General features: G+C 39.4%; 1 protein-coding gene across 7 annotated transcripts in view; it reads right to left on the reverse strand.

Moving 5' to 3' along the window:
- Window positions 1-1,150: 1,150 nt before the first annotated feature.
- Window positions 1,151-14,180, reverse strand: part of SCML2 (Scm polycomb group protein like 2) — a 117,341-nt gene continuing 104,311 nt past the window's right edge. For 5 of the 7 annotated variants that reach the window (XM_063660906.1, XM_054472741.2, XM_063660909.1 and 2 more), the window contains 4 exons: window positions 9,613-9,726; window positions 8,416-8,667; window positions 4,292-4,443; window positions 1,151-3,226 (listed from right to left, as the gene is read on the reverse strand). In XM_063660906.1, coding sequence (XP_063516976.1) covers window positions 3,098-3,226; window positions 4,292-4,443; window positions 8,416-8,667; window positions 9,613-9,726 — 647 coding nt within the window. In that variant the 3' untranslated portion in view covers window positions 1,151-3,097. The remainder of the gene's footprint in view (window positions 3,227-4,291; window positions 4,444-8,415; window positions 8,668-9,612; window positions 9,727-14,180) is intronic. The other 2 variants (XM_063660910.1, XM_063660908.1) reach the window with 1 other exon arrangement.

Genomic DNA, 14,180 nt, shown 5'->3' on the forward strand with positions numbered 1-14,180 from the left:
ATAGCCCCAGAAATTTTAACCTACTTCATGTACTCAGCCAACTGCGAGGACAATCCCTTCTGCAGCTTGAAAAAGCTGTGCTTTTCCTCCCAATTACACTGCCACTACTCACAGTATTTACTTTTTACTTTTGAATATTACAGAAGGGCATGGTGTTTCTATGCCTACAGAGGGAGGCCTTGGTTTAAAAGTTTAGGAAATCCCACTCTAGAACGTGTACTGTAAGACATTTCAACAATAAGAAATCACACAGACGAAAGACCAAAGCAAATGCTAGGTGTTCCTGGAAGGTCTTAGAGCTCAGGGTGCAGAATTCTGCAGGCTACAAAGCATCAAAGGATGGAATGAGAGGCAAAGCTAGAGGAAGATCATTTCAAGTCTGGAAAATTCACAGGAAGGGTAATATGGCATGATAGTCTATAGACTAAAAGTCTACAAGCCAGATAGGAGAAAAAAAGGGGCCCCGAACCACTCAAGTCTTAGATCACTCAAATCGACACCCCCGTTCCAGCCACTGAGCATCACCCCTGGAGCCTCGGTCAGGGCACCATTGTCTCCAATGAATCACAGGACACGCTGCTGAGGAGCAAGAGTAGTGAGGGTTTCTGGGTTCCTCAGCTGGAGCCGCAGCTCCTGGGGTGGGGGTAGGGGTTGGATAAGTGAGGCTACGCAACTGTAACCCAGTCTTCCAAGGGAATCCCACCGGGGCAGCTGGGCCATCTGAAGGCAGAGGGCCAAGAGCAGGTACATCCAGGAGGCGGCCTCTGGCCCCCAGTGGTAAAAGAGCAGCCGGAGTTGCCAACCAGGTGTACAGCCTCAGATGGGATGAGATATCTCAGGGCACGGGCATTTTCTAGCACTCTTGCATCACTGATGATATAATAAATAACAAAGGCTCTGAGTACAGATACAGCTCATCGACTGAACTTCTTACAGCCCCTCCTGGGGTCTCATTGAAGACCCCTGTAAGAAATCAGCCCTTGGCTCTTAGACATCTGTTTAGCAGTAGAATCTGGGCAGGTTTTAAAACTCAAGTATTTGGACATGGAAAGCCACAAGCTTACTAGAGTGGCTCTGTTTCAGTTCCAACAAATACACACTTTAATGTAATGCAGTTAATGATAAATAAAATCACATCTGAGGCTTTGAATGAATCGTTGCGATTAACTTTATTAATATTTTAAAATATGAAAACTGTAAAACATAGTATTTATGTAAACACCTGAGGACTGTTCAAGTGGGTACAGCATCTTCATACAAACAACTTGAAAGAAGACCAAGTTTAAGTAAGAATCTTATGACATATAAGGAATAACATAGATGAAGCTATTTTTTAAATAGTTGCATTCATGTCTGAAGTACATTTGGTTTTCTAAAAAGAAAATGTACATTCTTGCCCCTGGTGAATATTTTATTGGCATTTACAACAAATGGCTAATACTTTTATAACTGATTCTCATAGCTTATAAACATTATATCAAAGTTACACAAAGTAATAACAATAAACATATAGCACCATTTCCTCTTCAAAGTTCTAACTTATAAAATAAAGCCCCAAACATGGCTGGGCATGGTGGCTCACGCCTGTAATCCCAGCATTTTGCAAGGCCAAGGTGGGCGGATCACCTGAGGTCGGGAGTTTGAGACCAGCCTGACCAACACGGAGAAACCCCATCTCTACAAAATTAGCTGGGCATGGTGGTGCATTCCTGTAATCGCTGAGGCAGGAGAACTGCTTGAACCAGGGAGGCGAGGTTGCAGTGAGCCGAGATCGAGCTATTGCACTCCAGCCTGGGCAACAAGAGTGAAACTCCATCTCAAAAAAATAAAAATAAAATAAAGCCCCAAACAATAAGTCAGAACTAATATATCTTTCAAAGTGTAGCAGAATAAATGGCTCAGAACTAAGCAAATTAATTAGAAACATTGCATAGGACAGAGAACTTCCCTGTATGGAAACCAATCTACAGATTGTTTCATATCCCCTGAAGAGTAAGCTGAGAGGTACTGGTGATAGCAAACGATGGACATATATTTTTTACGAAATCAAAACATCTAACTATATACATAGTTCATCGTTACCTCTGTGGCAGTGCAAAGTGCCAGATTAAATTCAAGAAAAAAAAGATTTACTTGTGTGTAAACCTACAGGTATAAAACAATATATAAATATGGTAAAGTACCATATGAGGAATAAACACATACAATATATATCTTCAAAAACTTTGGACACAGGTATCTTCATATAGAGATGTAAGAAAAGAATGCCTAGTTAAATGTCCAAGCTTAGTGAAAATACGGAAAGTTTTAAAATAATAAGTATTTCACTGAAAAAATTTAATCCAACTCCATCCAAACAACCCTCGTAGTATAAATATCTCCTGCATAAAATGACAATTCTATCCTATAATTTAAAAAATTTATCAAAAACTGGTAAGAACACTTTATGAAAGCTTATAAGCTTGCTTTTTTCCTTTAAATATGATCAAATACAACATACAGAGAAATAATAAAAGGAAAATAATTTATATGGCTATTCCCTTTCTAGATATACTGATAGAACATGAACAGAACACCACAGAGTATCACACAAAATATGTGAGAAGAGATGATATCTACAGGTGCACCTTTAAATTCTCTGGTGAGGAAAAATTCTCATGGATTTAATTATAGAAGCTGTCAATCCCTGATATTTTCCTCTTTGGGATTTAGCTGTTTTGGTTCTAGATATAAAGGTTAACCAAAATCAAAGGTTTTTCTCTGTTAACTACATTAAGTATATTTGTAAACTGTACAATGAAAATTTAAAAAGACATAAAGAACTGCCAATTTGAATATGCCAATACTAACATGTTAAATGCTTTTTAAAGAAGTAGACTGGGGGAGTGGGGGAGTGGCGGCTGTGCCTCCCGAAGCTGGTTGGTGACCCCAGGGAAAAAAAAAAGTTGACTGAACTGTTACTACAGTTCTGCAATTCTGATAAAATATTTTTATGGGAACTGTCTACAAAACAAAAACTGCTAAGAGAAATACTTTTAAATTAAAATGTTAACAGTACACCTGAGAATTATGTCCAATCTAAACTTACACATTTTTTTCAATTGTATTTTCCTTCTTTAAGTTTTTCAATGTAGTAACACAACTTTAATGCTGGCCCCAGCTTCAGCCCCATATACTTCATCATCACATCACTCTTGAGTAGGAACAGAGCCTTCCCATCAATTTCCTACAGAGAGAAGGAAATCATAATCATTAATAATGCTTTCATATCAAGTTATTTATACATAAGAACATGTAAAATAGAGCAGCTGTATACTCCGGATATATATTCTCTGAATATGCTTTATTTCCTGAAAACTATTAAAAATATAATTTATACAGTGAAGCATCATTTGATAATTTATGAATTTAGTTCAAACTTTAAGAAAAAGAAAATTTAACCTTGTATCTTCAAAAAATGTCCCAAGTATCAAACAATCTGACTTTAAATACTGTGTGTTAAATAAAATACTAAATATATCTATGACAAAAGGTCAAAAATTATTAATGGTAGAAATGAATTTCAGATGATCAATAACTTTCTGAGAAGGGCCAGGAAGATGTCAATATCAATGCAAACTGTAAATGTGCTATACAGTGTTGTCATTATGTTGAAAGCTAATCAGTTAGTTGTCTGAAGCTGGTTAGATGCTAAAACTACTGATTTTCTTGCGATAGTGAAAAGGGTACCTCAGATAATAGATCACTCATTTGATTTGTTAGAAAACACTGAAAATATTACTTAATAGTCACAAGGCATCCTCCTAAAATTCTTTATTACCTTAATCAATTTATGTCATGGAAGCATATTATTTGGTATTTGTGAGTTCCTGTTTAAAAGGATGTACTTAATCTTATAAAGTTGCTGGATTCACTGGAGGAAGGCCACCGTGTAATAGCTTGTGGTCAACCCCTCCTACTCATGGTTCTGGCACTGAGCTGGGAGCAAGTCGGGGAGGATTCTTGTATCTGATATTACAAAAGGGAGGTACACCTGAGAGTTGCAATGCTGAATCATCGTATCTTGAGAAGTTGAAGCAGTTTGTATTTTAGGCACCTGGATACTCACTTAAAGAACAGACCATTAATCTACCATTTAAGGAACTAACCTTGGGAAAAATAACCCCTCTCACATATGGAAAAATCAGTTGATAGGGTTCCCCCACCATCCACACAGCATCCAAATGAAGGGCCTGCACAGAGGTCATTCAAAGGCATTACGGCAGGAAAACCGGATCAAAAGATACATTACATGTTGCCTGAAGAGGTCGGCGAGGGGGCCTGATATCTGAGGATCTGTATGTTTCATAAACTGTATCACTTCATCCACAGACCAGGTTGAAGGGTCCTTAGAGAAGCCTTGTTTCAGGACACTGGGATCAGGTACAGCTATATAACTTGGAGCTTCAATGGGGGGGAAAAAAGACAAATCATACTTGACCTGATCATTATCCTGAAAGAAGAGATGTTAGGTAGGGAATAATGGTCTCATTTCTGGAACCTTTTGTTAAGTTCCCCAACAAGGTCTCAAGACTCCAACTGTGAAAGCTTATACAAAAATGATGTGAGGATGGCTACATAAGAGCATCCCATCTGACCTCCCCCAAACAACAAAAGCAGGTTCAGACGTTACCTTAAAGCTTCAAAGATCACAAAACAGACTAAGCAATCCAAGCCTCTTTGGACACAGACAAATACAGCAAAAGATCTGTTACTCGGGTAAAATTAGGTTAATCTAATCTAACCTATGACTTCTCTCTTAAGTCTTTCAAGGAATTTCAATCTCTGTCTGTCTAGACTAGGTATATTTTACTAGCTAAATCCAATGGAAATTCCCCAAATATACAGTTAGTTTTTTGTTTGTTTTGTTTTGTTGGTGTTGTTTTGGTTTTTTTGAGACAGGGTCTCGCTCTGTTACCCAGGCTGGAGTGCAGTGGCACAATCATGGCTCACTGCAGCGTTGACCTCCCGGGCTCAAGTGATCCTCCCACCTTGCCTCCCAAGTAGCTGGGACTACTGACACATGCCGCCACTCGCAGCTTAATCTTTACATTTTTTGTAGAGACAGGATTTATCCATGTTGCCCAGGCTGGTCTCAAACTCCTGGACTCAAGCAATCTGCCCACCTCAGGCCCCCAAAGTGCTGGAATTACAGGCATGAGCCACCACACCTGGCTAAATTTAGTTTTCTAATTGCTTAAAGGCGTTCACTTTAATCAAAGAATTTCAATAATTCCATTATTTTTGATAAACAAATTAGTCCTTTTACCAAATCTCTCTGATGTATCCAATAAGAATATTTTTAGCATCACTTTACTCTTTAGATTCCTGTCTCTCATGGCTTAAATGCTTACCTGAATTTTGAAGAAGACAAGATTATTTTCTGCTAAGTAGGTCAGAAATAACTTTAACATTTAATTTAATTCCTTTATCATGTTTGATTGCATAGTAATAGATATTTTGGTCGAAGGTTTATACATTAAAAAAATACATAACTGAGACATGAAACAATTTAAGTGCTCATATCTCAAATGGTCTTAGCTGTGGTCTTTACTAAGTTGTGATGAAATCTGTGTCCTGACAAGTATTCATTTACTCAACCAGAGCCCTTAACTCCCTAAAGTTAGTGTGGATAACTGAAGTGAATTTTGTACTTAGCTAGGAAGATTTGTTTCTCTAACCAAGGACTGTCAACACAAATTTGATGTTTTTTTGTGTGTGAATTAGCCAAAGGAGTACCCTTTCTTTCCTATCCTCTGGGCTATGGCCATTTTAGAAGCATTTTAAGTATATTTACCTAGGGGAAGGATAAAGAAAAACAGAAAATAAAAGAACTTATAGTGGTTAATTTTTTGTGTGTAGCTCTGAATTTTATTTCTTTTCAACATCACAACGATGATGTGAAATAAAAACTCTATACTAAAATATATTCTCACCTCCACTCAGAGAAAAAAATGTTGGTCACATCTACAGAGAAATTCTGCTAGGCTGTATCAACCCAAGTAAAAATGATGATGGTGTAGACCATGCTGTGCCTAAGTTAGCATTCTGACAATTTAGACAGAAACACCATCTCCTTTAAATTAACACAGACACAACATAACATGAAAAAAATCACTGGCAAAGCTAATCATATCCCTAACGTACATTTTTGTGGAATTTCTGGTTTCTCTCATCATAATCTGGTACATTTATGTTTTGAATAACATGTAACTAGTTTTACAGTTTACTGCAGATAAACTATATGTAAAAAGATATGATTTGGGGTATAAAATTTTATATTAAAAATAAAACCATAAGATTTTCTATTTTTAGTCTATCATGAAAATATAATTTAATTGGGCCTACATCTTCAAAACAATCAGAGAAGTTCGCAAGCATTACATTACTGTTATTCAAATAATTACATGAAACAAACTAATCATGTGAAAAATAATCAAAGTCCAGTCATGCTTTTCTCCTGAACGGCTCTGTCTTATATACACTGGCATATCAATAAATATTTCTAGAATAAATATAATGAAAGTATGAAAGTGATCTGATCCCCCCCCCCCCAACATCATTGGATTTCTTTCCTATAATAAAGATCAGCAGTATTTTTCATTCAAATAATGGGACAAGGCAGGACAGGAAATTGTGTGAGCATCACTGGCTGTCAGGAGTGGAATTAGCTCTAGGTAACAGTTCAAATGCCTTAAAAATAATAGTAATGACACCTCTAGACAGTTTCTAATGGAAATGCGTATCTATTCTTGGGAGGTGCAAGCAGTACAGAAGTTAAGAGTACAACCCTGGAGTCAGAGTGTTTGAGCTCAAAGACTGGCCCAGCCACTTTCTAGCTGAGGAACCTTAGCCAAATGACTTCAAATTTCTTACCTGAAAATGCTTACCAGCACCTACATTTCAAGGAATTGTTGTAACAATATAATGTAGGAGGCCATATGAAATATTATATGCCTGGCATACATCAGATAGTGATGAAGATGATGATTATTTCTATTACCAGTAAGTAAATTACTAGAAAGCAATGTTATTACTATTAGTCTCTACATTGCTAAGAAGACCAGAAGCTAGCCGTCTGACGCCCCAATACCAGCTACCTTAGTGTTTGACATAGATTTCAAAGTGAGATATTCACCATTAGAAGTAACCTTAAACTGAGAAAGCCTATCGCCAAAAGGTCATACTTTGTGAAAATACTTTAAAATGCAGGGTATACTAGCCATTATTGAGTAAGCATCTATTGTTAGACTCTGCAAGCTATGTCACTCTAAAGGCAGAGACAATCTCCAGAGGGGATGGGGCTGACAACATTAAATGTGTCATGGTGTGTGCACAGTGTGGTTGCCCATAGATAACACCCATGATCAAAGGCAAGGGTTCCCACTTCCTTCACTCCTCAACCTCGCCTGCATGCCTACCTGGAGAAAAAGGACAAAATACTTATTCCCACCCTCACTCTCCTGCACCCTTAATCCTTCAAAGGTACAGGGTATTAGCCCTCTTTGCACATGGAAGGCTGTTTTGGCTCCTTTCTTTCTTTCTTCTTTCTTTTTGAGATGGAGTTTCACTCTTGTTGCCTAGGCTGGAATGCAATGGCGCGATCTCGGCTCACTGCAACCTCTGCCTCCCGGGTTCAAGTGATTCTCCTGCCTCGGGCACCCAAGTAGCTGGGATTACAGGCATGCATCACCATGCCCAGCTAATTTTGTATTTTTAGTAGAGACAGGGTTTCTCCACGTTGGTCAGGCTGGTCTCAAACTCCCGACCTCGGGTGATCTGCCTGCCTCGGCCTCCCAAAGTGCTAGGATTATAGGTGTGAGCCACCCCGCGCCTGGCCTGTTCTGGCTCTTTCTAAATGGCAACAGGATGTTGCCCTATTTATACATGTCATGTCTTCCTGGTGGGTCTGAGGAAGGATGTGGAGAATGAGGAAATGGTGTGGCTGTGGTAACAAGATGCCAGCCCGAATCCAGGAGTCAACACAAGCTGAGGCCAGGAAGGTCTCAAGAGAGACTAAGAAAAGTGTACAACAGAAAGGAGAGGGACTGTCTTTCCAGGCCTCAGAGTCATGAGAGGTTTGTGAGTCCAGACGGTACCCAAGGAAATGATAAATTACAACTGTTCAAGCACTACTAATCTGAGAAGTCTCTATCAGAGACATGGTTGGTGATCCAGATCCCTAGAGACAGTTCTGTGCTGTCAAGAGGATTGGCGGATCCATAATGGTCTGACCTGACAGTGATGTGAAAGGGAGGACTTAGCCTCCCAAATTTTAGCACTTTCTCCAATGTGATACTCTCAGGGGATGCTGTTAGGTGTGAAAATCTCAAGGCAAAAGACAAACACATTGAGAGTCACTATTTTTGAACATACCTTCACTTTTCCTCTGCATTTGGAATTTAACTTCATGGGGACTGCTCTTGGGGGATATGTCCCCAACTAGTGGTGAACTTGTGGTGCCTGGCACACTTCGAGAAAAATCCTGGGAGACTGAAGTATGAATATACATAGGATTTCTACAGGCAGGATTCAAATAATTTCCCGAATTTAGTGATGAGCTCTTAGAATCTTCTGAAAGATTTTCCTCTTTGGGAATGGCACTTCCCCCAGCAAACAATGGTTCTCCTACAGGGAAAAAGACAAAGGAGGCTATCTTCAATAGACTTACAATTCAAATACTACTAAAAGGTTAAAAATCTCATCCCTAGCAACAGTTCACTTAACTTGTGCTATACTGAACCACAATACTCTAACACAAAGTTCATGGCTATCCCCTCCTTGGTATGGATGCATGCACCGATTGATTGAGATAAAGTTTTGCTCTTGTTGCCCAGGCTGGGGTACAGTGGTGCAATCTTGGTTCACTGCAACTTCCGCCTCCTGGGTTCAAGCAATTCTCCTACCTCAGCCTCCCGAGTAGCTGGGAGTACAGACGCCTGCCACCACGCCCGGCTAATCTTTTGGGTTTTTTTTAGTAGAGACAGGGTTTCATCATGTTGGCCAGGCTGGTCTCGAACTCCTGACCTCAGATGATCCACCCGACTTGACCTTTCTTGGCATTTATATTAATGGGCATTGTCCTACAGTCCAAAGTGATTCCATATCACCTATATTTTTCATAGTAACTTACTATCATTTGCCAGTCTTGCCACCAAGACTATAAACACCTCACTGAAGCATTTGTTTTTAGAAATGCAGTTCTTCATTACTATTTGTTATAATATGATCATACAGTTGGTTTCTAACATTTGTTTACTACTTGGGCAGTTAACACATTCTCTGGAGAAAGGCAGTAGGTTTTTCTATTCTTCTTTCTGCCAGTTTTTAGCAATACAAAAGTGAAGGAAAAAGGTTATTACAATTTTTTTTTTAAATCTATGGAGAAATGACAGCCGTCCACTTCTGAAGGGAATGAAGGGTTCAACAAAGCTGTCCAAGTAGCAGCCTAACTGCCAAACTTATTTGGGCAAATTTACGTCCCTACCTCCAATACTACCACCCCAAGAGTATACACAAGTGGTAGCAGAGAAACATTTCTTCCCAGTCCTGGGAGGTGTAAATGCTATTTACCTTCAGACGCATACTCCTTTGTTTTGGGGACCTTAGGAGAGAGAGGAACAACATACGGTACAGTTTGCTGAGGAGATCGTTTGGTGCTTTGCCTTTCTGTTACATCTTCTTTTGCTGTTTTCAAAGAAAAAACTGTTGTCTGTTATAACGAACTAATATACTCAAGCATTTTCATATCATCAGCATGAAACACTTCTGTTTCTACATCATTTGCCTACAATACCTTCATTGAGAACTTCTCAATTATTTGATGTTCATGAATAACGTGTCTATTTCATCCTATTTTATATTTTCACTGAAATAATATTCAAGAGTTAAAAGCATTTCCAGAAGGAGTATATCTAGGCTTCTTTATTCTGGGGTTATCAGATCTCTCTAAATATCTCACAAGGCAGTGAGGCAACCCATTAAAATGTGTCTAAAATGGCCTGGGAAAATTGTTCCCATGAGCCAGAGGAGTTAAAACTTCAGAGAAATTAAATGATATAATATAATGAACATCCATTTTGTTAAGTAACAATCCTGGCCTAGAGCTACCCTTAAAACAAGTCTACTGCTTACTTATCATTCAACCAAATGCACCTCTACCTAAAGGACCACTCTGTAAAGCATGATCCTGAAAGTAAAGACAGCTTTAATTATCAGTTATACCCTAAGTATCAACAAATATCCGGATTTAACCTCCAACTAAAAGGACAAATAAGGTATAAGACAAATCTAAAAAGTCTGATAGTAGACCTCAAAAGAGAAGAAAGATTGCAATGAGTATCAAAGTCAAACTTCATCTGGTTCAAAATTTCGGCTGAGGGCCAGGCATGCTTCTCAAAATCTTATGATGAGCAAGCTTTAGCTCAATCTAGTTACTCAGCGAATCCCAATGAGTCCAGTAGAGCTCTTACCACTTTAGTTTTATTTTTAATAATGGACTGTAAAACCAACAGGCAAAACATATCTCATATTTCTACAATTAAGACATTAAATTCTAAGGAAAGAAATAATTGGCTTTTCACACCCATTTAATAATATGGAAAATTCGAGTTCTAAAATATAGTTTTCTATAGATGTTTATTTACCTCAGAATCTCGGCAAGATTAGAAAAAGTCTTTATCATTTATTTGTAATGTACTCATGCTTTATGAAAAGTTTATCAAGCTGGGTATGGTCTACTATCTGGGGCTGAAACAAATATAAAATTGACTCGACTTCTGCTTCTGGGTATTGTTGTAAGCTAAGGGAGGAAAGTGTTCCTACAGAGATAACTAGGAAAAGCCAGGTAATTTACAAAGTATTTTTTAAATCATCAGAGAAGCACTTCCAGGATGACTGATCAAAGACCTCCAAAAATCTACTCCTTCATAAAAACAATGAAAACACTGGCAAAAACTATAAAAACTATCTTTTTCAAAACTCTGGAAATTAAAGACTTGCCACAATCCAAAGTGTTTAAGAAAAATGGATGGATCTCAGAAAAAAACAGCAAATTCTGTGGCATTTTAACTTGCCCTAATATAATCCCTCTCACCCCATTTTCACAGTAGTCTTGAAAACCAACACTTCACAACTACAGCAGGTGTGAAAAACAGCCATGCAATAATCGCTGGAGGGGGCACAATGGGTTTGGAGCTCTCCAAAAGCCCCATGCCCAGAGAACTATCACTATTAGACCAGTCTTGAAGCTCACTGAAAAGCTCCTTTTCAGGGTTTGTCTTTTTTTGACCTAAATTAGAGCTTGTTCTGTGTGAACAACCCCATCTCCAGGGCATCTGACGGGGGAAAATGGTGGCAACTGTTTAACTTTGCAGCTGCCTGAGACAGTATTACCAGTCAGGGCTAACAACAGGCTGGCCAAAAAGCTTAAAAGGAAAAACTGGGTATAAGATGTCCCCTAGGAGACTTTGAAAAACACAAACATATTCCTGGGAATCTAGACGGTTCACATGCATGTGCACAGATGTATACATGCATGCACAGGAAAGACATGAGAACACCCTAATCTTTCATCTCTGGCTGACCTTGAGGCTCTGCACAAGGTCGACTTACAAGCTGCCTCTTGGAGCACTGAAGTTATGTCCCAACACACACAGAAAATCCCTTGGCCAAGGCTGGGAGATACGCTGGTTCCAGGCATTTAAGGAAATTTCTACCCAATCATTAGTTAACCACATTAAGCTAACCAAGCAGACTTCAGTGGCCACTCTTAACAAAGAAATATAGACTTTACAGAATTAGTCGAGGAAAAGTCACTAAACAGCACCAGCAACAACAAACCCTAGGGAGAAGGGAATCTGATTTCCAGAGTTGCCATTATATGATTTTTAAATGTCCAGTTTTCAACAAAAAAAATGAGACATGCAAAGAAACAATATGGTCCATACAAAGGAAAAAAAAATCAGTCAACAAAAACTGTCCCTAAGGAAGCCCAGACATTGGACTTACTAGACAAATACTTTATTTTGGGACACAGTCTCACTCTGTTGCTCATGCTGGAGTGCAATGGCATGATCTCAGCTCACTGCAACCTCTGCCTCCCAGGTTCAAATGATTCTTGTGCCTCAGCCTCCCAAGTAGCTGGGATTATATTATAGGCACATGCCACCACGCCTGGCTAATTTTTTTTTTTTTTTTTTTGAGATGGAGGCTGGCTCTGTCACCCAGGCTGGAGTGCAGTGGTGCGATCTCGGCTCACTGCAAGCTCCGCCTCCTGGGTTCAAGCCATGCTCCTGCCTTAGCCTCCAGAGTAGCTGGGACTACAGGTGCCCGCCACCACACCTGGCAATTTTTTTTGTATTTTTAGTAGAGACGGGGTTTCACTGTGTTAGCCAGGATGGTCTCGATCTCCTGACCTTGTGATCCACACGCCTCGGCTTCCCAAAGTGCTGGGATTACAGGTGTGAGCCACTGTACCCGACCTAGACAAATACTTTAAATCAACTATTATAAATATATTCAAGGACCTAAAAAATGAAAATCATGTCTAAAGAACTAAAAAAAAGGCCAGTGTATTAGTCTGTTCTCACACTAATAAAGACATACTGGAGACTGGGTAATTTATAAAGAAAAAGAGGTTTAATAGACTCACAGTTCCACATGGCTGGGGAGGACTCACAATCATGGCAGAAGGCAAAGGAGGAGCAAAGGCACGTCTCACATGGCAGCAGGCAGAAGTGCAGAGCAAAGGGAGGAAAGCCCCTTCTAAAACCATCAGATCTCATGAGAACTCACTCACTATCACAAGAACAGCATGAGGGTAACTGCCCCCATGATTCAATTACCTCCTACTGGGTCCCTCCCATGACCTGTGGGGATTATGGGAACTATAATTCAAGATGAGATTTGGGTGGGGACACAGCCAAACCATGCCACCTCATCTCTACTAAAAATACAAAAATTAGCCAAGTGTGGGGGCACACACCTGTAGTCCTGGCACTCTGGAGGCTGAGGTGGGAGGATTGCTTGAAACTGGTGGCAGAGGTTGCGGTGAGCCAAAATCACACCACTGCACTCCAGCCTGGGTAACAAAGCAAGACTCCGTCGTAAAAAAAAAAAAAAAAAAAAAAGTAGGAAGTGAGAAGACAACCCCAAAGAATGGGATAAAATACATGCAAAGCATATACCTCATATAGGACTTGTATCCAGAATATACAAAGAACTCTTATGATTCAACAATAAAAAGACAATGAAACCAATTAAAAATGGACGAAGGATTCGAACAGACATTTCTCTGAAGATATACAAATGGCCAAAAAGCACAAGAAAAGATGCTCATCATTAACTACTGGAAAAATGCAAATCACACCATAATGAGATACCATTTCGCACCTGCTAGAATGGGTATAATGAAAAAGATGGACAATAACAAGTGTTTAAAAGGAGAAATTGAAACCTTCATTCACTGCTGATGAAAATGTAAAATGGTATAACCTCTTTGGAAAAGTCTGTCAGGTCCTCATCAAGTTAAACAGAGTTAACCATATGACCCAACAATTCCACTCCTAGGTTTGTACCTGAGAGAACATGTGTCCACACAAAAACTTATATACAAATGTTCATTGCAGCAGCATTCCTAATAGCCAAAAAGTAGAAACAATCCAGAAGTACATCAATTGATGAATGGATAAACATAATACAGCCATACAATAGAATATTATTCAGCCACAAAAAGGAATGAAGCACTGATACATGCTACCACATGGGTGAACCTTGAAAACATAGGGTGGGCACAGGGGCTCACACCTGTAATCCCAGCATTTTGGAAGGCCAAGATGGGCGGATCACTTGGGGTCAGGAATTCGAGACCAGCCTGGATGACATGGTGAAACCACGTCTCTACTAAAAATACAAAAATTAGCTGGGTGTGGTGGTGTGCACCTGTAGTCCCAGCTACTCAGGAGGCTGAGGCAGGAGAATCACTTGAACCCAGGAGGCAGAGGTTGTGGCGAGCCAAGATCATACCACTGCACTCCAGCCTAGGCAACAGAGCGAGACTCCGTCTCAAAAAAACAAAACAAACAAACAACAAAACACATTATGCTAAGTGAAAGAAGCCACACACAAAGGCTGCATATTAT

The sequence above is a fragment of the Pongo pygmaeus genome, chromosome X (genome assembly GCF_028885625.2).
Source record: "Pongo pygmaeus isolate AG05252 chromosome X, NHGRI_mPonPyg2-v2.0_pri, whole genome shotgun sequence".
NCBI classification, from domain to species: Eukaryota; Metazoa; Chordata; class Mammalia; order Primates; family Hominidae; genus Pongo; species Pongo pygmaeus.